A 26,788-nucleotide genomic window follows, 5' to 3' on the forward strand; every position below is an offset into this window, starting at 1 on the left:
CCTTCCTTCCTTCTTTCTTTCCTTCCTTCTTCTTTCTTTCTTTCCTGCCTTCCTTATCTTTTGTTACATCCTTTATTCTGTCTTCCTTCCGTCTTTGTATTATCTTTGCCTTCCTTCATTCCTTCCTCAGATTTTACTTCCTTCATCCCTCCTTCCATTTTCTACTCTTTCTTTCTTCCTTCCTTCGTATCTTCCTATTTCTTATTTCATATAATCCTTTCCTCATAGATTTTCTTTCTTCTCTCCTTCCTTCCTGCCATCTCTCTGCCCTACACCCTCTCCTCCTTCCTTTTCCTTCCTTCCTGTTGTCTCATCAATTTCCTTCACCTTTTCGTCTTTCCTTTGTGTCTTTCTCATTCTGTCTTACATTTTTTCTTTCTTTCTTTTTCTTCCATTTTTCTGTCCTTCCTTCTAGTATCCTTCCCTCTTTTCCTTGAATAATCTTGTGTTTACTACTTCTTCCAACCTTCCTATTTTATTTTTTTACCACTTTTGATTCTTTCCATTTTCTTTTTGTCTGTCTGTCTTCCTTCCTTCCTTCCTTCCTTCTTTCCTTTCTTCCCTCCATCCTTCCTTCCGCCGTCTCATTCTTTCTTTTTTCTTACCCTCTCTTGTACACTCTGTCTTATATTTGCGTTCCGTCTCTTTCCTCCTTTCCTTTCTTTGCCGTCGATTTCATCCTTCCTTCCTTCCTTCCTTCCCTTCTTCCTTCCATCCCTTCCTGAACTTTATTCTTCATCTTCCATTTTATCTTTTATCTTCTCTTTTTTCCATGTCTTCCACACCAACCTGCATTTTAAAATCATCCCTCCTTCCTTCCTTCCTCTCTTGGGTATTTTATTCCCTCTCTTCCTCCTTCCCTATCCCTTCCTTTCGTCCTTCCTTCCTTCCTTCCTTTCCCCTTTCTTGTATCTCATCCCTCCTTCTTTCCTTTTTTTTTTTAACTTACCCTCTCTTTCCTTCTTTCTTGTTTTTTATTAACTCTTTTTTTGTCCCTCTCGTCCTTTATAGCTTCTTTCCTTTCTTTATTCTTGCATTTCTTTTTTGCCTTTTCTTTCCTTCATTTCTTTTCATATTTTTTCCTTACCTTTTTTCCTCTGTTTTCCCTCTTTATCGTCTTTTATGCCCTTATATTTCTCTCTCTCTCTCTCTCTCTCTCTCTCTCTCTCTCTCTCTCTCTCTCTCTCTCTCTCTCTCTCTCTCTCTCTTTCTCTCTCTCTCTCTCTCTCTCACACACACACACACACACTCCTTCTGGCATCTTGCCAAAAATCTTTCTAACAACTTTACCTCATCATCCTTCCCTCCTCTTTTCTACTCTGATGGTTCTGTAGCTATTTCTTCTACTGATAAAGCAGATCTCTTCGCACAGACTTTCTCCTCCAATTCTACCTTAGACGATTCCGGTGCTGTTCCTCCATCACTTCCCCCCTCTGACTTCCTCATGGCTGACATTAAAATTTCTTCAGTTGATGTATTTTCTGCCATCACTGGCCTCAGTACTAACAAGGCATATGGGCCTGATGGGGTCCCTCCTGTTGTTCTCAAGAACTGTGCTTCTGTGCTTACACCCTGCCTAGGCAAACTCTTTCGTCTTTGTCTGTCAACTTGTACCTTTCCTTCTTGCTGGAAGTTTGCTCTCATTCAGCCAGTCCCAAAGAAGGGTGACCACTCCCAACCCTCCAACTATCGTCCAATTGCTTTAACGTCCTGTATTTCAAAAGTTTTCGAGTCAATTCTTAATAGAAAAATTTTAAGGCATCTTTCCTATCACAACCTTCTTTCCGATCGTCAGTATGGGTTCCGTCAGGGACGCTCCACTGGCGATCTTCTCACCTACCTTTCAGACTCCTGGTCATCCTCCTTTCGGGACTTTGGCGAAAGCTTTGCCATTGCACTTGACATCTCAAAGGCTTTCGATCGAGTCTGGCATAAATCTTTAATTTCCAAACTGCCCTCCTACGGTTTCTGTCCTTCTATCTGTGCCTTCATCGCTAGCTTCCTTTCTGGTCGTTCTATAGCCGCTGTTGTAGACGGCCATCGTTCTTCTCCTAGATCTATCAACAGTGGTGTTCCTCAGGGCTCTGTCCTATCACCAACTCTCTTCCTTTTATTCATCAATGATCTTCTAAGCTGTACATCTAACCATATCCACTCATACGCTGATGACTCCACCCTTCACCTTTCCATTCGGTTCCCGCAACGCCCATCTCAACAGTTACTTCAACAAACAAGGGATGAGGCTATGGCACACCTAATGTCTGACTTGGCTCGTATCTCTGACTGGGGTAAAAATAATATGGTTGTCTTTAATGCATCTAAGACTCAGTTCTTACACCTATCAACCCGACAAAATCTTCCACAGGTATACCCACTAATGTTTAATAATATTCAGCTTAATCCTGCATCATCCTTGAACATGCTTGGGGTTTCATTTACTCGGGACTTATCTTGGAAAGATCATATTACATCTCTTGTAAAATCTGCTTCCAAGAGATTGGGTGTGCTAAGCCGACTCCGCTCTTTCTTTACCCCTGCACAATTGTTGACTCTATACAGGGGTTTTATCCGCCCCTGTGTGGAGTACAACTCTCATGTGTGGGGTGGCTCCCCACATACAGCTCTTGTCAATAGGGTGGAGTCAAAGGCTTTTCGTCTCATTAACTCTCCTCCTCTTACTGACTCCCTTCAACCTCTGTCTCTTCGCCGCACTGTTGCATCTTTATCTCTTTTCTATCGCTACTTTAATGGTCACTGCTCCTCTGAACTGTCTGCTTGCATTCCTCCACCTCTACGACGGGCGCGTAGCACCCGTCTGGCAGCAAACTCTCATCCTTTTTCTGTCCAACTCTCTAATGCAAGAGTTAACCGTTACTCCCAGTCTTTCATTTATGCAACAGGTCAGCTCTGGAACTGTCTCCCTCTGTCTGTATTTCCTGCTGCCTATGATCTCCAGTCTTTCAAACGCAGTGTGTCCAGGCATCTCAAAATGATCGGATCTTGAATTTGGCTCTATATTGTATTTTGTTTTTCTCTTGGAGGGAACTGTTACTGCGGGCTCATGGCCTTTGGTTCCTTCTTCCTCGCATAAAAAAAAAAAAAAAAAAAAAAAAAGGTAAATAGACAGATGGGTATAGAGAGGAGGAGTGTACTTCCATTTTTATTTGCTTCCTTCTTCTGTTGTATTGAAGATTTGCCCTTTTTTTTATCCAAACCATCCAGGTGGAAAGAATATTGCATTGGATGCGGATCTGTTTGTCTCTCCGAAGTAAGGATCATTTTTCCGTACAGCACGAATAAAACAATAAAGAAATAAAAAGCGAATCGACATACAGATTCAGGAAAATAAATGATCCATGGTAGTTTCCCTCAACATAAAGATTTTCCATGAATTTGTTTAACATCCGCAATCTTTTTATTTTTTATTTTTATCCCCCGGGTTAAGCTCGTATTATTTTCGGTCGTGAAACAGAGCGCGTGGATCCCGTAGAATTTTTGTTTAATTAGTATTCCAGCCGTAACTTCGCTGTTTACGACGGGGTTTGGATGGTTCTGGCTGGTGTGTGTGTGTGTGTGTGTGTGTGTGTGTGTGTGTGTGTGTGTGTGTGTGTGTGTGTGTGTGTGTCCGACTTGACTGTGAAACCGATGATCGATGTCAAGCACCATTTTAAGTCCTTCTTTTTCCCTGACTTTAATATTTTCGTCCCTACTTTTTCCCTGACTTTAAAATTTTCGTCCCTACTTTTTCCCTGACTTTAAAATGTTCGTCCCTACTTTTTTCCTGACTTTAAAATTTTCGTCCCTACTTTTTAATCCTGCATGGTGTTGAGGGTACGAGGTCTTTGGCATACCCGTACTTTATTATTCTTTAGTTTACGTATACTATTAATTAAAGCTGGTCCACCTGTAAACCCCCATGAGGTCTGCGTGGTTTATGCTATTTTGCAGCTTAATATCCCTGAACCGCGGTGGATAATTGGCGGAGTGGAGTGGAGGGAGTGTTTTATAGATAGATAGACAATTATAGATAGATAGATAGGTAGGTAGGTAGATAGATAGATAGATATGCCGACGTTTTCTTTCGTTCTTTTTCTCGTATCTTGCTTTCATTTCTTTTTTTTCATGTTTCCTTTTATTCACTCTCAGCGTGGGAGTGGAAGAGAGTGTAATTTCTTTTGCTTTCACAATATTTACCGATGTTTTCCTACCTTTTTTTTATTTTTGCTTTTCCGACATTCTCTCTCTCTCTCTCTCTCTCTCTTTCACTTTCCTCTCGTCCAACTCCCTCGGCGTGGGAGTGTAATTTCTTTTTTTACTTGTGTTTATCGATGATTTCCTTCGTTGCTTTCCTCTTCGCTCTCTCTCTCTCTCTCTCTCTCTCTCTCTCTCTCTCTCTCTCTCTCTCTCTCTCTCTCTCACCTTTAATTTTCCCTCCCCCCACAGCGTTCAGCACCGCGACGATCCTGGCGCTACGGACCCCCAACTTGGCGGAGGAGCTGCAGGAGGCTGAGTCTGGCGTGGCCTCCCGCTCCTCCACCCCGGACCTCGCCCTCGCCAGGCACCCCGTCCTCGTCCTTAAGTGCCACTCCTACATCAGAGGTGGGTCCGTGTGTGTGTGTGTGTGTGTGTGTGTGTGTGCGTGTACATAAACGCATGAATGTGCTCGTGTATGAGTGGTGCTGTATTTAAAACCTCATTATAGCAATTTTATTATCGTCCTTGTTGTATAGTGATGCTTAGGAATTTTAAACATACCAAGCCTTTCTGTACTTTATATATTCATAGATCTTTTTCTCTGCCGTCCTTTTCCCATCATAGGATCCTATCAATCACGTAATGGGAAGTAGTTTGGATGGTGATAATGATGGTGATGATGATGTAATTGTATTTCATGTTGTGTTTGTACAGTGAGGGACATAAGTTGGTCTACTCTTCTATCACATTTATTTCACACTTAACGTATGTTTTTCACTTTCGCCCAGACGCATATCAAAGAGGGCCATTTGCTGGTGGAGAAGCATACCAAGTCTCATTCAGCTTAGAACTGTTAACCACCAAAAGACAGTGCGAAGTGTGGAATATCTGGTGTACACGTGATAACCCCAATTGTATGCCAAGTAAAGCTTTCTCAGTTCCCTTCTTCATATCTGATTATATGTTTGCAGTACCTGTTATCAAAGTGTACACTTTCCAGTTACCTTGTTCACCGATGATGATAAAATGTGTGTATTTTCTGTTATGATTAAACAGTCGGAGCAAATGATCAACGAATACTTCGCTTCTACTTTTCATTTTCCTCTGTTGGCTATTATTCATAAGCTGGGGGATATTTGTTATGCTTACCTGCCCATGGATGATTCTTCTTGATGAATCAGGGAGAAGATTGATAGAAATATCCTGACAAATGTACACACTGTAGTAGTCGTCCAACATTTGTCCCAATCTGTACACCAGGTAGAACGTTTGATTACCCTTCTTGATGGTCAGATGATGATATGGATATGTTTGCATTTATTGTTATGACACCAAGTAAAACTCCCTTCATTCTTGAAGGTGGTGGTGGTGATGGTGAAATTTTGTAACCCCTGTTTTATTTATACATCAGCTAGAGGTTCTTCCATTCGTATCACCACCTCTGATGATGATGATGATGATATGTTTTCAGTAAAGTAAAGCCTCTCCCATTGCCTTGTTCACATTCAGATATTACGCTTGCAATCCCTTTCATGTTCGTACTTCTCTCCTTCTCCCTCTCCATCTCTTCTGCTCCTCCGATGACAATGAAAGTGATGATGATGATAACGTTTGGATTTCTTGTTATTTGTCCAGGAAGTAATGTTTTTTCTAATTTCCTTTTTTTTTTTCCAGATGACAGCAGCAGCCCCGACTCCGACATGCGGCTGCCCCTCAATGACATCGACTCTGGCCACTCCACACAGCACTCCCCAGACGGACCCAAAAGCATGTCACCCCAGGCCACAGTCAACGGTACGGTGTGTGTGTGTGTGTGTGTCAATAAATACTGCAGTTCACTCTCACTACAAGGGGACTCTTGAAGCTAATTTGACTTCTTCGCTATGATGGAAAATTTAAAGTGTAGGAATGGAGATAAGATTGGCAGAATAGGTGTAAGATGGAAATTAAGGTCGTGAAATGTGTGTAGGATGGAAATAGGAGTGAGAGAAAAAGTACAGAATAAGTGAAGGATGGAGATGATGATGATGATGATGAAGTAAGTGAAGTATACTGTAGGGATCAAGATGGTGGAATAATTGCAGTATGGAAATATGGATGGTGTAAGAAGTGTAGAATGGAGTTAGAATGATGACACAAGTGTAGGATAGAGATAAGAATGGTTGGGGAAGTGAAGGTTCGAGGTTGAAAATGGCAGAATAGGGTAGGATGAAGATTAGGATTGTGAGATTACTGTGGGACGGAAATAATGATGGCAGGATTAATGAAAAATAAAGTTAAACCAGTCTTACATGAGAGCCCAGCTGTTGTGTATTCAGTATAGTGGGTGGGCATTAGCACCATTTTGGTAGTATGCGAAGGTTTTTGACACTTTGGACTACCAGGCCTCAGGGAATGGGCTCTCATGTGTATCCTCAAAGTCGGACACATAAAAATTACAGATATATTTTATTATCTCTTCTTTTACTCATTCTTAATTCGAAATACTCCCAATGTTTTTTTTTTTTCTTCATTTTCTTCTCTTTTGCCTTCTCTTCCCTTCTCGTCCCTAACTTTCCCACACCCCTTCCCCCAGGGTCACTATCACCGCTGTCTCCCGGGTGCTCAGTGGTGCCGTTCTCGCAGCTGGAGCTCCTGGAGGCCACACACCGAGGTCTTTACCGCTTCATGCCCCGCCACCACGACGAGCTCGACATAGAGATTGGCGACCCCATATACGTGCAGAAGGAGGCCGACGATCTCTGGTGTGAAGGTAGGGTGTTCTTGTCCTTGTTCTTGTGCCAGGATAGAATGGACCTGAACCCAGTGAGCTACAGAATTCTGGCCATTTCACCCTGGTGCTCCCAAAGGTGTTTTAGTGGCAAATGGATAAAATGTGTAGGTATGAGACATGGAAAAGGGTTTCAGTTCAGCAATTTTCTCCAGCGTTTCTCTAAAGTTCAAAACGTCAGAGAAAGAAAGAACTTACTCTGTATCTGTTCCCCACCGAGCCATTATATCCATCATTTGTTGGGGTAATGATGAATATTTTATACTGCACTAGAAATATGATGCATAAAAAATTGCTTTCAGGTTTTAAAATCTGGAATTATGTAATATACTTTGACAGTCTGTAAAGGAAGCTGCAACAACAGTGGTCAGTTACTTTTCATGGGAGAGGTGGTTTAGAAAGTTAACTTTTAATACCATTTTAGAAGTCCTAGGGCACCAACAAGTTCTGAAATTAATAACTTTGGTTTGAACTGAATACTTGTACTTGATACGGAAACATACACAGTGTCGTGCATGAATTACAAAAAATCGTGGCCTAAATGTGCTGTAGGGAATGTGGTGGCCAAACGGACAAAACAATGGATGTAAGGTACGAGTTCAGACCTATTCCAGTACAACAATTTAGCTACAAAAAATATATAATGATAATAATCCTACCTGAACTTTATCTCATGGGGTGGCTACAAACAAATCGCCTCCATGTCTCCCTGTCCTTCACCATTTCACTGCCTTGCTCTCAGCTCACACCCCCTTCTCTCATATACTTCATCACTCCATCCCTCCATCTCATCCTTGGCCTCCCCCTTCCTCTCCCCCCCCTCCACCTGACTCATACACTCTCCTCGTCGGTCTCCCGCTCTCCATATACATACATGCATACATACATACATACATACATATATATATATATATATATATATATATATATATATATATATATATATATATATATATATATATATATATATGTTTAGTGGGTAATTATGGCGCTCCAATCGGATTGAGCCGGTGAAGGTTTATATCCAAGGGATGGTTGGGGTTTATTGCCCACGTAATGCCACTCAGGGATGAGTGAGGCTGGGCACTCTCATCTTAAAAGTCAGGACCAATTTGCCTAGCCCCGGGCTCCTGTGCTCCTCATGGGGCAATGAAGGATTGGTTGATGAATGAATGAATGATTACATATACTGTATATATATATATATATATATTGTATGGCTTTTAATGGGGTTTGCCTCCTTTGAATCACATTACCTAGCTGTTAATGACTATACTGCTCCCTAGGAGTAAATCTAAGGACGGGGCGGCAAGGCATCTTCCCAGCTGCACATGTTACTGACGTGGATTATTCTGACTTCGACCCCACTGTGCCCAAGGTGAAGAAAGAACGCTACCTCCTCACCTACCTCGGCTCCATAGAGACGCTCTGTCACAAAGGCAATCAGGTATGTGGTGCAAGTGGAAAGAGAGGAGGAAGGGCAGTAGCGAGTTAGGCTTACGACAATTTGACAGTTTGGTTTCATTTACTTGTGTTTTGCTTTAAATTATTTTATTGCTAAATTGTTGATGATGTAATACCTGTTATTCACCCAGTGTTGCTCATAATTCATTATAGTATTTATTTAGGTTAGACGTGTGTGTGTGTGTGTGTGTGTGTGTGTGTGTGTGTGTGTGTGTGTGACTGACAGACAGACAGACTAACTGATAGGGCGAGATATAGGTATATGACTCAGTTTTTTATTCAGTTTTAGCCAAACTTAATCGAAGCTTTGGTGGACAGCCAAGGGATGACCTGTTGTTTTTTTAGAAAAATGGACCGAAAGTCCGTCACAGGACTCGTGAATGACTTGAGCTATTAACATGAAACCTTCAGTTTTTTAAGATGTTGGCAAAATCTTCCGGCTTTCCCCAAGGGGTAACGTCCCCCAGCCCCCCCAGGGAGGGGCGCCGCCATCCGGGGCGCTGCCCCCCGGCTCTCCCTGGGGGAGTGCAGCCCCTTGCCCCCCCGCCAGGGGGGCCTTCCCAGGGGGGCGCCTCCCCTTGTCTCGCCCGCCCTTCTCCCAGGGGGGCGCACTTGTAACTTGACCAAACAGCATATTCTGGTGAGCGATTAACATTCGGCTCCCAAATGCTTGTCTTTCATTATTTAAGGGGCTAGTGTGGGCCAGTTTTGTCAGGTAAAAACAAAGGAGCTTTAGTGGTACCTTCATGGGACTAGCGGTAAGTCATTCACGTAATATATTATGATAAGCATTTGGGAATTCATTTCCTTGGGAGAGGGGGGAAGGGGGCTGGAAGGAGTTTGCCCTGAAGGTACTCGAAGTTGCGCCTGATATTACTACTAAATGTGCATAATACACAAATATCGTACCATTATTTACAAAGATAAGTTATGTGTACTGATATGTAACTTATATGCTCAAAATTATATGTTCATATTTTAATTCACATATAAACTGATAGTGAGTTATGATTGTGTATCAGAACAAACGAAAAACTTACGGTAAAGCGGTTTATCGTCATGCACCGTATGAAGGAAAATACCTTTTTATGAACATAAGAATTTGAATAGCTTTACCCATACTTCGTTTTGAAGGTACTAGTACACCATCAGAAGGATCTGCCTGAAAAATCGGCTTTTGCCTTAAAAAGAAAGACACTTTTTCCTGGTCCCCAGGGGAGGGGGGGGCTGCCGCCTCCACAGATCGCCCGCCTCGTATGTCATATACTTATGGATAGTACTTGCTTACACACGGAGATGGAATGAGGCACAATAGTTTTAGGATAAACATAGTTAAAACAAAATTTTTGATATCTAGAGCATGTGCGATAAGTGGGTGCATAAGAGATATAGTGGTATTAGAGGTAGGCTGGTAAATAATGATTTTGGTCGTATGGTATGTAGAAAAAGGCATACTGAAGCACAGAGGTGGGAAAGGACTAGTCTTACTGGATAGTCTCTTGAGTGCGTGGAGGAATTTTGTTATTCGTGGGACATGATATATACTGAAGGTGGGACTAGACTTGACCCAGTAGCAAGGGAGAGGAGTGGTTGGAAGAAGTTAGGGAGTTGTTACCTATCCTGACATTGAGAGGGCTCTCCCTCATTGCTAAGGGGTCCATGTATGCTGCTTATGTTAGAAGTTGAATGCTGTACAGTAGTGAGACTTGAGCAACAAAGGAGGAGGATATCCATAGGCTCAAGCGTACAGAGATGAGAATGATCAGATGGTATGTTGTGCATCCTTGAATGATAGACCTGGGGGGAGGGGGTTAAGATTTCAGATGAAGAGTTGAGAGGAAGGATGGAACTTGAATGCCTTAGTGATATGATGAGAAAGGGTAGATATAGATCAAGGGTCGGGGAACTTTTTAGGGTATTACCCAAATATTAATTTGAGTAAAATGATTCTACTGCCAGACTTCAAAGTAAACAAAAACAAAAATAGAATTAGCCACATTTGTGTACACATATGGCGGCAAAGCAACAGATATCATTATACATGATTTTACATCTTGTTCACTAAAACTCACATAATTCATGTGAAATATCAGTAACATACCGCATGCATTACCTCTCATACCACACACATTACCCCCAAAACTTTTAGATTTACCCCATTTTGGGTAATTTACCCCTGTTTGCCAACCCCTGAGTTAGATCCTTGGGGAAGGGGATTAAGACTGAAAATGAAGAGTTGAGAGAAAAGCTAGGGCTTGAATGTATTGGTGGTATCATGAGAAGTGGTAGATTGAGATGGTTACCGTTTGGGCATGTTGAGAGGATGGAGGATGACAACTGGGTGCGGAGGGAGAGAGGTATGAATGTTAAGGGTAGAGTCACTAGAGGCAGATGGAAAAAGACTTGGAATGAGGTCATTCAATGTGGCCTTGGGGATAAAGAACTGAATAGAGAGGCTGCTAGAGGTTGGGCAGTTTGGAGAGCCGGCATCAGGTGACCAAGGCAGTACTGTAGCCTGTAAAAGTGAAGCAAACTATATATTCCCTCACGTAGCAGAGCATTGTTTAAACATATTCTACAATGTTCAGCCGAGACACATTTTTATTTATTCATTAGCACTCAGACTGCCATTAAATGTTTAAGCCTTATAGGTACTGTATGTCCTGTGCACAATTTCGCTTCATTGAATATATGTGAAATACCGGCCGTGGCAACTGAGGGCACCACGTCACCCCCAAGAGGAGACTACGGAGGGGTACATAATATGGCGCATGTACAACGTCCATATAATACGGACATAAGTCCCACTGGGCCGCATGCCCCTATTCCTTGGAGTGCGCCCAGCGCAACCACCCCAGTCCAAGTGCACTATCTTTCGGCTGACCTAGCCCTCGCCAGGATCGGGATGGAGCTGAATATACAGCTCCAAGCAGCACCCCAGCTCCTGTAGCCAGCCAATAATAAGGCGATGGCCTGTAGCCACGCCCTTGTGATGGCTGGTAGCCACACACAAAAAAGGCAACGGCCTGTAGCCATGCCACAAAAAAGGAGAAGGCCTGTAGCCACTTCCGGTACTGCTGAACTCCGTTGCAGAACCCGTGACGGCCTGAAGCTGCACGAGGGGAGAGAACGGTATGCCCCCTCTCCTCTGCAGTTGCCTCAGAGGGAACGACACTGGCGACGGCCTGTAGCCGCGCCAGTAGGCAGGACACGGCCTATAGCCACTCCTTGTATATACGTCGCCCTCCATATGGGACTTCAGCGATGGCCTGTAGCTGCGCCCATAGGCAAGCGATGGCCTTTAGCCGCACTTTGTCTATGGTCCTGGCAGGAAGTCGGGCCCCGGTGACGGCTGGTAACCGCACCGACAGGGAAGGGACAGCCTGTAGCCGCCCTCTGTCTGTTGCCCAAGGGACCTTGGTGATGGCCGGTAGCCGTGCCAGGAAGTGACGCCACCAAAGTCCCGTGTCCCCTGTGACTTCACAATGCGTGGGCGACCTGCAGTCAGCCCTGCCTACCAGCTGAGGTGCAGGTCACATGTCTGTCCACCAGGACCGAGGCAACCTCCAGGAGGAGGATTTCCAACCCGAGGACTGGTGGAGAGAACCAGTGCTATCCCCGGGGCTGTTCTCCATCCAGTAGGCCCCTGAGGACGAACCCTGCCTGACGGACTCCCGCCAGGAGCGACGCTGCAGCCCCACCTGACGGCGGCACAGCAGGAAGGAGACCACAGCTGACGGACCCTCGAGGGAGCTCCCAGTACCCTGGAGCGAGACCTCTCCCCTCTCTGACGAAGGCGACGCCCTTCCCCCGCCAGGCGCCTGTGGGAGTGCCTGCAGAACCTGTTTGGCCCTAGCCCTGAGGGCCAGACCCTAGTTCCCCGCCCCGACAGTGAGGAGCCCTTCACCACCCCAACCATAGCCCTCAACGAGAGATGACACCCCTGTGAGTTGTCTCGTGGCTGTGGGATGAAGGGACTTCCGAAGGGATTCTACCTACGCCAGGCCAACATGAGTCCCCAGGCCCTCCCCCTTCCCCTTGCCGTGACCAGTGAGTGTGATACATAGTCCCCACAGACAGAAAGTGAGAGACGAGGACAAGGACTGTGCAGTGCGGATAAGCAGTGAATTCCAGTGCCAATGATAAAGACTGGTGTGACAGTGTATACTTACCTTGTGCAAAACGAGAGGTAAAACTCGGTGTCATAATAAGAACTCTTGTGACAGTGCATACCCACCTTGTGCAGAACGAGAAGTAAAACTCGGTGTCATAATAAGGACTCTTGTGACAGTGCATTTCCACCTTGTGCAAACCGAGAGGTAAAATCCATTGATAATATCATTTCGTTTTGTTTTTAAAGGCTTCAACATGCTTGCGTGTGTCGGCCTTGATCACCTAATGGCGGCTCTCCACGCTGCACGATCCATTGCAGCCTCCCTGTTCAGTCCCTTAACCCTAAGGTCACAATTAATGACCTCATCCCATGTCTTTCTCGGTCTACCCCTCATAACCCCACCCCCAATATTAACACTTCTCACCTTCCTCACCCAATTATCATCCCCCATCCTCTCCACATGTCCAAACTACCTCAATCTACCTCTCCTCATCACAACACCAATACACTCCAGTCCCATCCTACCTCTCAACTCTTCCATTGTAAACCCAGCCCCTCCAGGCCTTGGACGCAGGGACGCACTGCACATCCACCTAATCATTGTCATTTCTGTACATCTGAGCCGGCGAATATCTTCCTCCTTCACTGCCCAGGTCTCACTGCCATACAGCATTACACTCCTAACACATGCTGCATACAAAGACCCCTTAGCACGTAGGGAGAGCCCTCTCAATGTCAGGAGAGGCAAGAGCTCCCTGAACTTCTTCCAACCACTTCTCACCCTAGCCACAGAGCTAGCTCCAGCCCCACCTCCAACACACAACATGTCTCCCAAATAACAAAACTCTTCCACACACTCAAGAGATTCACCAGCAAGTTCAATCCTTTCACTCCTGACAATCTCCACCTGCTCACCCCGGCACACCGTACACAAAAAATCAGCATTATCTCGCAGTCTACCTCTGATACCACTACATCTCTTATGCACCCATTTATCACACACACCGCACAAGATGGAATTACTTCCCACGCCCTTGTGGCAAACAGCACATGGCCACTCTCCCTCGTCTTTGACAGTACTGCCACCAACCCTAGATATCATCACTTTTGTTTTATCTGTATTCATAGACATGGAGTCAGTGTTAGAATAAAGACTCTTGAACTATCTCTCGCACAGTAACACCTACATTTCACCCTCTCACTGTGAAACGAGCCACACATACAAGGACTGTGAAACTGTGTATTATCTATTTACCCAAACTGAGCCCAGTGTCTATCGTGTATCCTGCGTGATACACATAACTCATCTCCCGGCCCGTGTATTAACTTTGTATAACATATCATGTGAATTGTCTTCCCATTCTGCATCAGAGAATTTGCTAATATACGTGTAAGGTTGTTACCCATTGTTTTTATGCCCTGTTCCTCTCATACTGTGCCTAAGCTCCGGTCTAGAAAGGGAACCCAGCTGTACCCTAGGCATTCTTAGGGCGGGAAGCTGACCTAAAAACGTCTAGCATAACAATATGCAACAAAATTTCCTCTTTAAACATATTTCACTTAAGTTCCCCTGAATGAACATTCATACCACAGTACATAGTATCCCCCTATTGTATATATGTAACACAATTTCCTCCCATTGGTTATACAGTATACCCTCAACATACTGAACCCCCTTTTAATGAATTTTTGTTTTAACAACCACCTTGAACTGGCTGAACGTTATGTTCATGTAACGAAGTTTGGTTTGGTAAAAGAACCGACATTTGGGGAACACCAACCAGCATGGCGTCCCTGCATACACACACACAGATATCCACGCTCCTCTGCATCCCACAGAATGCCGCATCAGTCTGTGGGTGGCCAGCTTCATGAGAGGAGCCATAGATCGAGCATTTATTGAGAAAAAGAGCCATTTAGACCTAGGTGTATGTTATTGTGTGTGGCTGGGGCCAAACGATGCTCTGTATTTAATGATCTTTGTAAAAGCCACAATGCCTGGGAAATTACCGAACAGCATGGTATTCAGCTTCAGTGAACTATCGGCTTTAACGTCAAGGGTCCAATTAGTTTGTTATATCGAGGTTGTTCTGTATTTTAAATGGCTCCCCCCAATTGATATACTTAACACAGATTTCTCTCAGTAAATATACTTTACCTGTACACTATTTCACCCCCGATTAATGTACCTTATACAGTTTCCTCCTCAAAAATTTAAACCTTCCACTAAACATTTTAAGTCCTGTAGTTTGAGTTCTTGGTGTTATAGGTGTTGTACTTGGCTGTTAAGAAAAAGCAACATAAACCTTCAGCCAAGTGTTTAAACAATTTAGCCTTTATACAAGTTTCTACTAGTGAAAATAAACCTTCCACTGAATACATTATTAAAACCATGCAGACTGATTGAGTTCTTTATGCTGCAGGTATTGTGCCAGGCTGTGAGGAAGATTGCTGGTGGGGAGGCAGCTGGTCAGCATCCACATCCCTGCATCCTTGAGGTGTCCGACCAGGGAATACGCATGGTTGACAAGAGCAAGCCCGCTGTGAGTTCCTGAGTTTGACATATACAGTTGAAGATATAAGCACATCAAATATTTAATCTCTTCTACTTTTCACTTGCCTCTGCTGACGAATATTCCTAAGCAGAGTGAGGCTTGAAGATATAAGCTTATCAGATATTTAATCTCTACTTTTTCAAGTGGTAAATGGTGGTGACCATCATCCACTCACTTGATGTAGTGCTGCCTACTTCTTCCTTCACCTTTATCATTCTGTTTGTGTCTGCCTGCCATTCGTCCTCTTTCTCCCATCTTTTTTGTCACATTACTCTTCTTTTTTTCCTTTCCAGGTGACTTTACATTGAGTGACAAGTCAAAAATGGCTTTCTGTAAGCCAGGAAACCATTTACAACACTGGGTGGTAACCATATAACTAACCCATACATGTTCCCTACATCTTAGCAAGTGGGTTGACAGAGGGTTAGTGCCCCTCCCTGTAAAATAACTAAATCAAAGGCAAACAGCCACCCCTTATGTGATTATGGTGTCTGGCAGTAAATAGGTAGATACATTCTACTATTCACTTTCCTCTGTCTACTAATATTCCTAAGCAGAGCAAAGCTTGGTACAGTATGAGTACATTAGTCTGCCTGTTGATGATTCTTTTTTATATGATGCATGAAGGAGAAGAGAGACTACCGTTTCCTTAAATATGAATAGGCACATTAAAATGCAGTTGTATGTGAATCTCTGGGACATCAGATTGCCAAATATTCTATCATATCTACATCTCACAACCCTCTACTGGCAAATCTTTCTAAGCTGAGAAAGGCTTGATATGTCTTTCTGTTCATAGGTAAGTCTCATTGATACGTTGCATGAGGGAGAAATGAAGCAGACATGGCGACGATGTGAAGTGGAAGCAGTGGAACATAAGAGTTTTTATGTCCTTCACATTACATTGTGTTCAGGAATAGCTTGGTGTTTTAAGTTTTTCCACCCCATTCCTTAGTGGGTAATAGTGTTAGAATGATAGTGATGACATTGATCATTTAGTTCGTATGTAAATGGTGAGTTTGGCATTTAACCGTGTTATTTTAGTCCTTATCCTGAGTGGTGGGAAATTGGAACAAAATACAGTATATTAGATAGTTAGTAAAGTGATGGGTTTCCCTGAGCTAAATAAAACTGTCCACAAGTAGCAAGAATAAAACAAAAAGACATAATCTTGCTGGAATGGTAAATGGAGACTGTTTCTGACCCTTTCACTGTGAGAATTCTCTTCTGTTTCTTGCTCTTTATACAATGAGAGTTCCCCTTTGCAAAAAGTAAAAATATGCTGTATTTGAAAACAACAAAAAGAAGCTGTAAAAAATGTCATTGCAGTAAGGGGCTAAACAAAGAGCAGGACCCGTAATTCATCCATCATTGGGCTGGTAAACAGTGGGGTAGTGCTAGGGAAGGAGACCTTCACATGGTGGTACAGTACCAATATAGTCTTGCAGCTTCACTACACGGTTGCACAAACGTCCCTGAGCCTCATTCCTATCCTCTGAAATGAGGAGGATGAACTGTGGGAGGACAACTTTAGTTAGTAGTTCACAGAGTTTATGTCCAGATGAGCATTTGGCTACAACAGCAACAATCAGTGAGTTCAAGAGGTGCCATTGTGTGCAGTAAATGATTTGGGGGAAAAGATTAAAAGCTCAGGTTTTTATTAAGCACATGGGTTAACTTGCTCCACTGTATATGAGGGAAACAAGTACAGTAGTGCCTTGCCTTCTCATGGTGACCTTGTTACTACATGTTTTCATATTTTATCACTATCATCAGCCAGACTTCTTATCCTATCTAAGGGTAGGGTGATGTAGGGTCCAGAGAGCAAGAAAAATCTTGACTGAATTATAACCAACCAAAGTCTTCTCACTTAAGTGGACCAAATTCCTAATCATTCACCATTTATGGCATTCAGACCCCCAATAAAAAACCTGCAATGCCAGAGGCAGTGTGGGGTTCCTGTCTTTGGCTCAAGTGTAACTTGAGTACATATGGATCACGGGGGCCTGCATTTAAAGGTCAGCCAGTACAGTGATTAACTTAGTGAGTTCATGCGGCCTTTATATTGGTTGGCAGCAGTGTGAGATGTGAGACAAGACTAGGGTAGCAATATGATTCAGGTGTGAAGGATTTCTGGTCTGAGCTGGTAGTGTCCTTGCTGTTGCACATCCAGGGGATGGGCTACAGGCTCCATTACCCAGCATATCCAATGGTGGCCTTCAGTGCTATGCTACCATAAGTGTGTGTGTGTGTGTGCGTGTGTGTGTGTGTGTGTGTGCATGCGTAAGTGCATGCACGTGTGAGTGCGTGCATGTGTGTGTGTGTGTGTGTGTGTGTGTGTGTGTGTGTGTGTGTGCATAAGTGCATGCACGTGTGAGTGCGTGCATGTGTGTGTGTGTGTGTGTGTGTGTGTGTGTGTGTGTGTGTGTGTGTGTGTGTGTGTGTGTGTGTGTTTGCGTAAGTGCATGCACGTGTGTGTGTGTGTGTGTGTGTGCATGCGTAAGTGCATGCACGTGTGTGTGTGTGTGTGTGTGTGTGTGTGTGTGTGTGTGTGTGTGTGTGAATATTTACCTAATTTTATTATACTGGATTTGAGCTAAGCTTGTGTTCCATCCCTTTTCTACAAATATTTATTATCCAGTCTAGATTTAAACATATGGATGCTCTTTGCTCACACCACCTCTCCCTCAAAATCATTCCAGTTGTCTATAGTTCTGTTTGGAAAACTAAATTTCTGTACATTACTGAGGCAATGACTCTTCTTCAGCTTTCATGTCCTCTTGTTCTTCCATCATCTTTCACAGAGGTCCTTTCTGTCCACACGTTCTATTCCTCTTACTCCTCTAAACATTGCAATCAATTCTTCCCTCTATCATGCCTTTCTCAGGATTAACAATTTCATAAGATAACTCCCTCAAGCTTGGTGTCAATTTTGTAGCTATCATTTTTATTCTTTCTAATTTACTGGTGTAATTTTTCAAGTGTGGTGACCATATCACTGCTGCATATTCCGTTCTTGGTCTTATCATGGTCACTATTAACTCTCTCAGCCTCTCTTCATCCATATACCTATAATTAATTGCCACTCTCATGTTGGTCAGTAGCCCATAAGTTCCTCCAGTAATCCTGTTTATATATTTCTCTGGTGATAGGATATCCTGTATAGCCACACCAAGGTCCTTTTCTTCTTTTGCCTTCCTTATTATTTCATTTCGCATCATGTACACGTAACTTGGTCTCTTATCACTGACTTCCATTTCCAATACATAACATTTATTAGTACTGAATTCCATTTTCCATGTATTACTCCATTGGTAGAGTTTATCTAGATGTTTTTGCAATTCCTTACAACAGTTTTCTCCTTTAATATGTTTCATAATTTTTGCATCATCTGCAAATAAACTCATAAGTACGCAGTCCTTTAGACATGTCATTTATACATATCTAAAACATAAATAGGGCCAACACCAAACTCATGGGCACTCTACTAGTTACCTTTTTCTACTGGGAAAATGTGCCTCTTATTATGGTTCTATTTTGTCTTTCTGTCAGATAATTTTGCCATCAGTTTCAACAATTTCCCACATACACCTCCATAGGTTTTCAGTTTCCATAATAATTTGCTGTTTGGCACTCTATCAAAAGCCTTCTTTAAATCCATGTAAACAGAGTCCACCCATCCTTCCCTTGCTTGAACAATGTCTACCACTCTACTATAGAAGCCCAGCAGGTGTGTGTGTGAAACACTTGCTCACACACTTGTCTATCCATCTTCTTTTAAATCCTTTTAAAACTTTATCATATATTCTATTGCAGGTGCAGCTGGAAGGAAGGAGAATTGCCAAGCATGTTAGCATTGCAAGAAAGGGTCAGTACACCGGCAGGTGTACTGACCAAGAATATCAGTGGAAAAAAAAGGGAAAGAGATAGTTGAATACAAATGTGGGAATTGCCAGATGCATCCCCAGTGAAATGGGCTGCACAGTCATCAGCAAATTGCTCAAGCCTCTGGAATCCTAGCTGCATCTCACAATTAACCATTGTTTCCTCCCCCCCCCCACAAACACTTCTCAGACAGTCTGCGAGTTGACTGTCAAGGTAGTCTTGTGGTTACGTATTACCTACTTTGCATATATTAGGTTGAAAATCAGATGATTTTAGAAGGTCATGAGTCCACTAAAAATCTTTGAAAATTTCATTGTTTAAATTTTGGCTGAGAATAAAAAACTTAGTAATAAATTCCAGCTGTGATAAAGATATTCATTATATTGAAACATTGCAACTGAAGAGGGAAAAAAAAGATGAATGCCAGTCCTTTGTGAGTTATTTCACTGTACATACATCACCCAGCCATTCTCCTGTCAGATTCCTTAGTCATCTCTGCGTCCATACATACTACTGTATATCCCACATCCACCTTCTTGGCCTACTATGCCTCTTCCCACCTGCAAGCTCCCTTGCATGTACCCATTTCACCATCTTTGCGGTTCATTCTCTCCATTTAACCATACCATCTGTGCATGTTCCAATTTACAATATTATCGACAGACTTCCCTGTCCCACATCTTTTGTGAATGACGTTTTGTATCTGTTATGCTGGATGTTTTTAGACCGACTTATCATTCTGAAGACACCAGCGACTGAGCGGGGTCCTCTTTCTAGACTGGAAATTGAACACTTACAAAGGAACAGGGCATAAAGACTCGGCAGTACACCTTAACATGTCTGTTGTCTCAGTTCAATTCCCTCTCAGTATACATACAAAGATACACTGAATATGGATGGGGTAAAATGACAGGTTAATTAATACTAGCATAACATATCACATGGGCATGGTGTTTTCCCCCGAGTCAATGCATGAGAGAATATCACATAGCTGTGGTGACACTGTTCATACACTCAGTCTCTCTGGACTGTACGTGGTAGGTTGGTGTCTTTGGCCACACACTAGGATATTACTCTGGCTCTGGGGTGCTTAGACATATGCACAGTACTCTGGATAAACTGGAATAGAGACCTTTATGGTTAGTGTTTCTGTATCACTGTTTTATATCACTTGCAGTCACTTTTACTGTTAAGTCTTTAGCACAACACTGGGATCTGGGGGCGTCATCACTGGGCTGCTGAGGCCTGAGTTTAACTGAGGTGGTGCCCGGGAGTGGGAGGGAGCCCTTCTGGGGAGCCCTCCTGCAGGAGGCACAGGACAGCTCTCGGGGGTGTCGCGGCCCAGACGCGTCTGAGCATCCTCCCCCACTAGTCCACTCTGTTTTTCATCCTTAACATCTTTGCCTTTATCCTTTACTGTTCTAGTCTTAATTTGCCATTGGCTAATGAATTAGCAGGGTATGGAGTTGGTTTGGTGAATTATGTACAGGGGAGCACATGACAAGGGTCTTGCACCCTTTTTTAACATACATTGAACAGATTGACTCTGTCTGGTACAGTAGGTTTTTTATCAATTGAATCTGTAAAGAAAAGTGCCACAAAAACATGTGCAGATGGCTACACTTGTGAAGCAGAGCCTGGATTCCAGAGGCTTAAATTATGTGCAAATATGTGTCTGGCCCATTTCATTGGGCACTCCACAGTTATCTCTCATTCACGATTTCTTGTTTCCTGTTTTCTGGATCCTACATTACCCATTCTGAGGTGGGAAAAAAGGTCTTGATGATGATGATTATGATTATAATAACATTTGGCCAGTCTTTGTTTGATTGGTAGGACTTGAAATCAGGTGGGAGAAACTGAGGCATGTTCTGCCTCATTTAGCTTTCCATCATGGTCAACACCATTAATGGCTAGTGTAGGTTTGTTTTCATCCTGTGGAACTGGGCCACTTCCACAACTTGAATAGTGTACTCTGTGGTGGTTGTGTGATATTCATGAGGTGTAGTTTAACTAGTAATGAGTCTCTTTGGTTACTGTTCATATTGATTCTCCACTGCAACAACACTTGGCCATCAGCCAAGTTGAGAGAGGTTAGGGATCTGTCAGTGTACAGTAAATACATTATACACAAATAAACTCTTCAGTTTGAATCAGTTCTAGTACAGTATTCTATGCCAGCTAATTTCTGACAATTTTATTAAACCTAAAATAAGTTCTTGTACAGTATTCTATGCCAGTTAAAGCCAGACAAAATTATTCAGCCTAAAGTAAGTTAAAACATTCCACCATGGTGGCTGAGTGGTCATCAGTGCTGACTGTGAAGCTGCTAGCCTGTTGGAATCAGGGATTGAATTCAGGTGTGATCAGCTCATGTCACATGATTCAGGTGTCCATCCACCCTTCATGGGTTGGTAGGTAAAATGAGTATCTAGGGTAGTACCTAGGGACGGTAACTGTAGTAACCTGGATGATGCAGTCCCCATGTATACCAGGATATTGGGTGAAAAAACCAACACAGACTGAAAGGTTATGGAGTTGAGCACCATGGCAAACTCCTTATGGTTTCTGTCCCCCACCTATGCTTTACCTTTAAGTTACAAGAGCCTGAATTAGTATTGTCACCACTAGATTCCATATTGTTGGAACAACTCTGATTTTCAGTTCCAGCTAATACCATCATATTGTATCATTTATATAGGCTCCAGCATGCTTGTATGCATTGACCTTGGTCAAATAATGGTGGTTATCCACATTGCTCGATCTCTGTCAGCTTCTCTAATCAGTCCCCTATCCCTGAGGTCACACTACATGACCCCATCCCGAGTCTTTTTTTGGTGTGTCTCTCATGGCCCTACCCTTTACTTTCACACTTCTTATTTTCCTCACCCAATTGTCATCCTCCATCCTCTCCACATGCCCAAACCATCTCAATCTGCTCCTCCTCATCCCAGTGGCATTACTGTACATTCCAATCACTTCCTTACCCTCAAGCTTTCGGTCATAAACCTAGGTCCCCCAGACCTCACAGTGATGGACACACTACACATCCATCTAATCCAATCATTTTCATTTCTGTACATTTGAGCATACAAATATCCTCTTCCTTCACTGCCCAAGTTTCAGTGTCATACATATCCTCCATTCTTTCCACATGCCTAAATCATCTCAATCTGCTCCTTCTCATCACAACACCAATACTGTACACTCCAATCCCATCCTTCCCCTCAAGCTTTCAGTCACAAACCTAGGCCCATCAGGCCTCACATTGAGTGAGCGACGTACTACACATCCATCTAATCTAATCATTGTCATTTCTATACATTTGAGTGTACAGATATCCTATTCCTTCATTGCCCAGGTCTCACAGCCATACACCATTACTGTCCTAGCACATGCCACATACAGAGATCCCTTAGCATGGAGGGAGATTCCTTTCAGTGACAGGAGAGGCAACAGCTTCCTCAACCTCCTCCAATCACCCCTTACCCTCGCCACAGCTGCAGCCCCACTTCCAGCACATAACATGTCCCCTAAATAACAAAGCTTCCACACATTTAAGAGACTCACCAGCAAGAGCAATCCTTTCACACCTGACAATCTCTATGTGCTCTCCCTGACACAGCACACACAAGAAATCAGCATTATATCACAGTCTTCCTCTAGTACCACAACATCTGTGCACCCACTTATCACAAGTACTGTGCAAGATGGAGTTACTTCCCACACTCTTGTGGCAAACTGCACATGGCCACTCTCCCACTGCTTTGACAGTATCACCACCAGCTCTAGATATCATCAATTTCGTTTTATCCACATTTACTCTCAAACTCTTGTGCCCCATTCCATCTCTCCATTTTTTGAATCATTCGTCTGCCTTCATTTCATTATCATCACTCAACACCAAGTCACCAGCATACAACATCTCCTATGGGAGTCCATTTCTGAAGTCATGTGAGAGAGCTTCAAGCACCATGACTAACAATAAGGAGCTCACCCTGATGCACACCAACATTCACTGAAAACTCATCACTCAAATCTCCATTCACTCTCACCTGGATGCAAGTACCAACATGCAAAGCCATAACCACTCTAACCAACCATTGTCAATCCCGAGCTTTTTCATCACCCACCTCACCACCTTCCTAGGATTCTGTCAGAGTCCTTCTCCAGAGCAACAGAAACAAAGTACAGCTCCCTTTTCTTTTATATATATTTTTCCTGAAGCTCTCAGACAATGAATATGGATGACTTACATGGTTCCTTTGCCTAAACCTAAACTACATCGCATCAGTATTCACTCTTTCCCACATGATACCTTCTAGGACTGTCTCCATTACCTTCATTATCTGGTCCAAAAGTTCTATTCCTCCATAATTTGCTCTTTCCACGGCATCACCCTTCCCCGTGTACACATATACAATCACATTCTTCAGCCAGTCATCTGGGACAACACATTCATATATACTGCAGTTGTATTTATGAAACCAGTAACTAAATCCACGTCTATATCTCCTGAGGCGTTAAGCATTTCAGCAGTCTACAAAGACACATGTGCATATTCCCCAGCTGCATCCTGTCTGTTTCCCAGCTTACTTTAGCAGCATCAACAAGAGGCCAAGGGCCAAACATTGAATCCACTGACATACCTTCCCTGTTCCAGTCAAACTCCTCTTTCAGCAACCGGTTATAACGCTCTCTCCAGGCATCTTTTATATCCTCACTGTCCACCACTACCTTTCCCTTATCATTCTTCACACACTGCTCATCAAGGATATCCCTGTTTTCCTTTCTCATCTGATTTGCCACCTTAAATACCATCTTCTTCCTTTCAGTGCTATTTAGGTTATCCAGTAAAAGTCTCCAAGGCTCAGATTTTGCCCTGCATACCTCTTTTCCAACCCTCTGCCTGGCAGCCAAGTTTTGCTCTCTTTCACCATTCCTTTTCCATTCCTAGAAAAGACTTCTTTTCTCTTTAACTGCAGCTTCTACACCCTTATCTCATCACCATGTTACCTTATGTCTTGGAGGGCCCCTTGTCCATGCACACACTGAATCAGTAACTCTCAGGAGATTGTTTTTGAGAGCATTGAAGCTTCTGTCAGCAGTTCCCTGATCAGCTACAACTCTACTCATTTTGCAGTAGAAGGCATCCCTCACTGATTCGTTTTAAAGCTTCCACATTTTCCTCCTAGGTGCATAGGTCCTCTTCTTCCCCACCTGCTTCTTAAACACCATGTCACATATCAGCAATTTGTGTTGCTGCACACACTTTTCTCTCCTGATAACTTTAACATCCCTCACCAACCTCCGTCAACCCTCCTGACCAGAAAATAGTCAATCTGGCTACTATATACTCATATTTTCCTTCGACTCATAAATATGTAATCATCCTTCCAGATTATTTTCTTCAGTTGGGTGATTCATAGCTACCTGAGAAAGTTAATATCAAAAATGACTTTGCACAACTTGGCTCCTTATATAGTACTGAGTGTTTAACTAACATTTTTTTAAATTTCTCCCAACAGCCAAACCATGTGCCATGCCACGACTATTTCTACCACCTGAAACACGTGTCATTCTGCGCCTTCCACCCAAAGGACCACCGCTACTTTGGCTTCATCACCAAGCACCCCGCTAATCAGCGGTTTGCCTGCCATGTCTTCAGGGGACCAGAGAGCACTAGGCCTGTAGCTGAGGCAGTGGGGTGGGTATTCTATGCAAGTACTATAATTTTTAAAGTTCATCCCATGCTTTACACAGTACAGGCACTTTTCAGTTTGTTTTTAGGTTACCAGCTTCCTAAATGTAATCTATAAATACTGTAATGTAATTTCTCTCTCTCTCTCTCTCTCTCTCTCTCTCTCTCTAACACACACACACACACACACACACACACACACACACACACAGTATAGTACTCACTATAGCTCATTTAATTACAATGCACTTATAACAGAATTTCATCTAATTTTTAAAAATCTCTATTGCAGACGTGCCTTTCAGAGATTTTACCAGAAGTTTATTGAAACAGCATACCCCATTGAAGATATCTACCTCGAGTAAGGAAGTGAAAGAGAAGTGGAGTAAGTTGAGGAGTAATGAAGAAAGTGAAACGGTAGTGAAGATCCCGCAGAACTGACAATGAAAAACATTACAACAGAACAACAGTAATGTTCTAGTAAAGGAGTGGTGGAAAGTTAAGTTATGTGGATGTCACAAGTCAGGTGAAGGACAGTGAAAAATCAGAACATCATCTGTCATGGCAAATAAATTAAATAGCACCTGACTGGAAGTTTAACAGATGTTGTGTATATGAAAGCATTAGTTGAGCTTGAAGTGGTACAGTAAGGAAAAAAATGGCAGAGAAAATAAATAAGGATTTATTATCAGCATCTTTTGTCTATGAAAATACAACTATTATGGGTAGATATCTGCCTACCAAATCTAGGCATGTGCGTACTTGTACAACTAGTAAAACTTACTGATGCATTGTATTCTTGTCAGAGTTATTGTTGAAGTTATGTTGAAAAATGAAGATCAAAGTTTCTTTAATCAAGAAGAGTTTTTAACTGCAAAATGAATTTTCATTACTTACACTGTATGCTTCTTTAAGTCAGTGATCTTATGCATAAGGTTTGCCTTAGCTTTCTTGAAAATAACATGTCATGGCTGACACATCCATTAGCCCTGAATTCTTCCATATACATGTACTAGATAATTATAAGCAGCAGGTCCTGGTTCTGTTGAGAACTACCTGTATTGGTACCGTATGTCAAGAAAACAAATGTACCTTGGAGGAACAGGTTTATTATATCAACTCGTAATTGTTGTGAAAGGTTTCATTACAGAGTATGCTGGTACATTTTTTGTATACACCTAACTATCTGTCTATCTATAGCCAGATACCATAATCCCATAATGGGTGGCTGTTTGTCTTTGAGTTACTTATTTTATGGGGAAGGGCACAAAGCCTCCACCAACCCACTTGCTGACATGTAGGGAGCATGTGTGGGTTGGTTACATGGTTACCACCCGGTGATATAAATTGTTTCCTGGCTTACAGGAAACTATTAGGTTGTCATTCAGTTTAAAGCCAAATGAAAAAAGATAGAAGAGTAATAAAAAGTTGCAGGAAACTTGGGAAAAATGGGAAGAAAGGGGGACAGACTCAGAAAAAATGAAAAAGTAAAGGAAAAGTAGACAGCACTACATCGAGTGTATGGCACCTAAATATGATTCCTGAAAAAACCTCACTATCAAACTATAATATGATGCATATTTTACATGCATCATGAAATATAAAACTGAATTGTTTTCTGTATCTCGGGAATAATTTTAAGTAATACAGTATATAAAACTTCAAGCGCCTTCACTTGTTTGGCAAAGATCAGATGGATTACATTACCAAAATGTGTGGTGAGTAACTGTCATAAATTTCAGTACTGTAAGCTAAATTGTATATACAGTATATTACAGTACCCCAGCAATGAGTATATACTGTTGGTAGATTATGATATCTCCAATACAGTGCTGTATTTTATTTATATTTTTTCTTACAGACTCTCCAATATTGTATTGCAGAGTCATGATTCTCAGTCCACAAAATTCAGTCAGTTGGGTTGTTTACTTATAAAGAATTTCTTGTTTTACAAAGTTAAGTGCTGGACAACAGAATGTCTGCACTGTAGAAATACTGTAGTGTACTTTCAGTTTTGAAGGTGTGGATTATCATAACATCTCCCACTGATTTTAAAACCCAGTCCCAGTAAGTTGGTATCAATATCTATGAGTTAATCAGTAGTA

At 42.6% G+C, this 26,788-nt stretch overlaps 1 protein-coding gene across 1 annotated transcript in view; it reads left to right on the forward strand.

Annotated features, from left to right (window-relative positions):
- Aplip1 (JNK-interacting protein Aplip1) overlaps nt 1-25,204 on the forward strand; it is a 263,981-nt gene extending 238,777 nt beyond the window's left edge. Inside the window, exons 3-9 of the mRNA XM_080266645.1 lie at nt 4,444-4,599; nt 5,869-5,988; nt 6,770-6,946; nt 8,251-8,411; nt 14,966-15,085; nt 24,511-24,689; nt 24,976-25,204. Of these exons, the coding sequence (XP_080122771.1) occupies nt 4,444-4,599; nt 5,869-5,988; nt 6,770-6,946; nt 8,251-8,411; nt 14,966-15,085; nt 24,511-24,689; nt 24,976-25,048 (986 nt within the window). The 3' untranslated portion in view covers nt 25,049-25,204. The remainder of the gene's footprint in view (nt 1-4,443; nt 4,600-5,868; nt 5,989-6,769; nt 6,947-8,250; nt 8,412-14,965; nt 15,086-24,510; nt 24,690-24,975) is intronic.
- Nucleotides 25,205-26,788: the final 1,584 nt, after the last annotated feature.

Source organism: Coenobita brevimanus, chromosome 21 (assembly GCF_032717465.1).
Source record: "Coenobita brevimanus isolate Jiangsu-jjx chromosome 21, ASM3271746v2, whole genome shotgun sequence".
Taxonomy (NCBI): domain Eukaryota; kingdom Metazoa; phylum Arthropoda; class Malacostraca; order Decapoda; family Coenobitidae; genus Coenobita; species Coenobita brevimanus.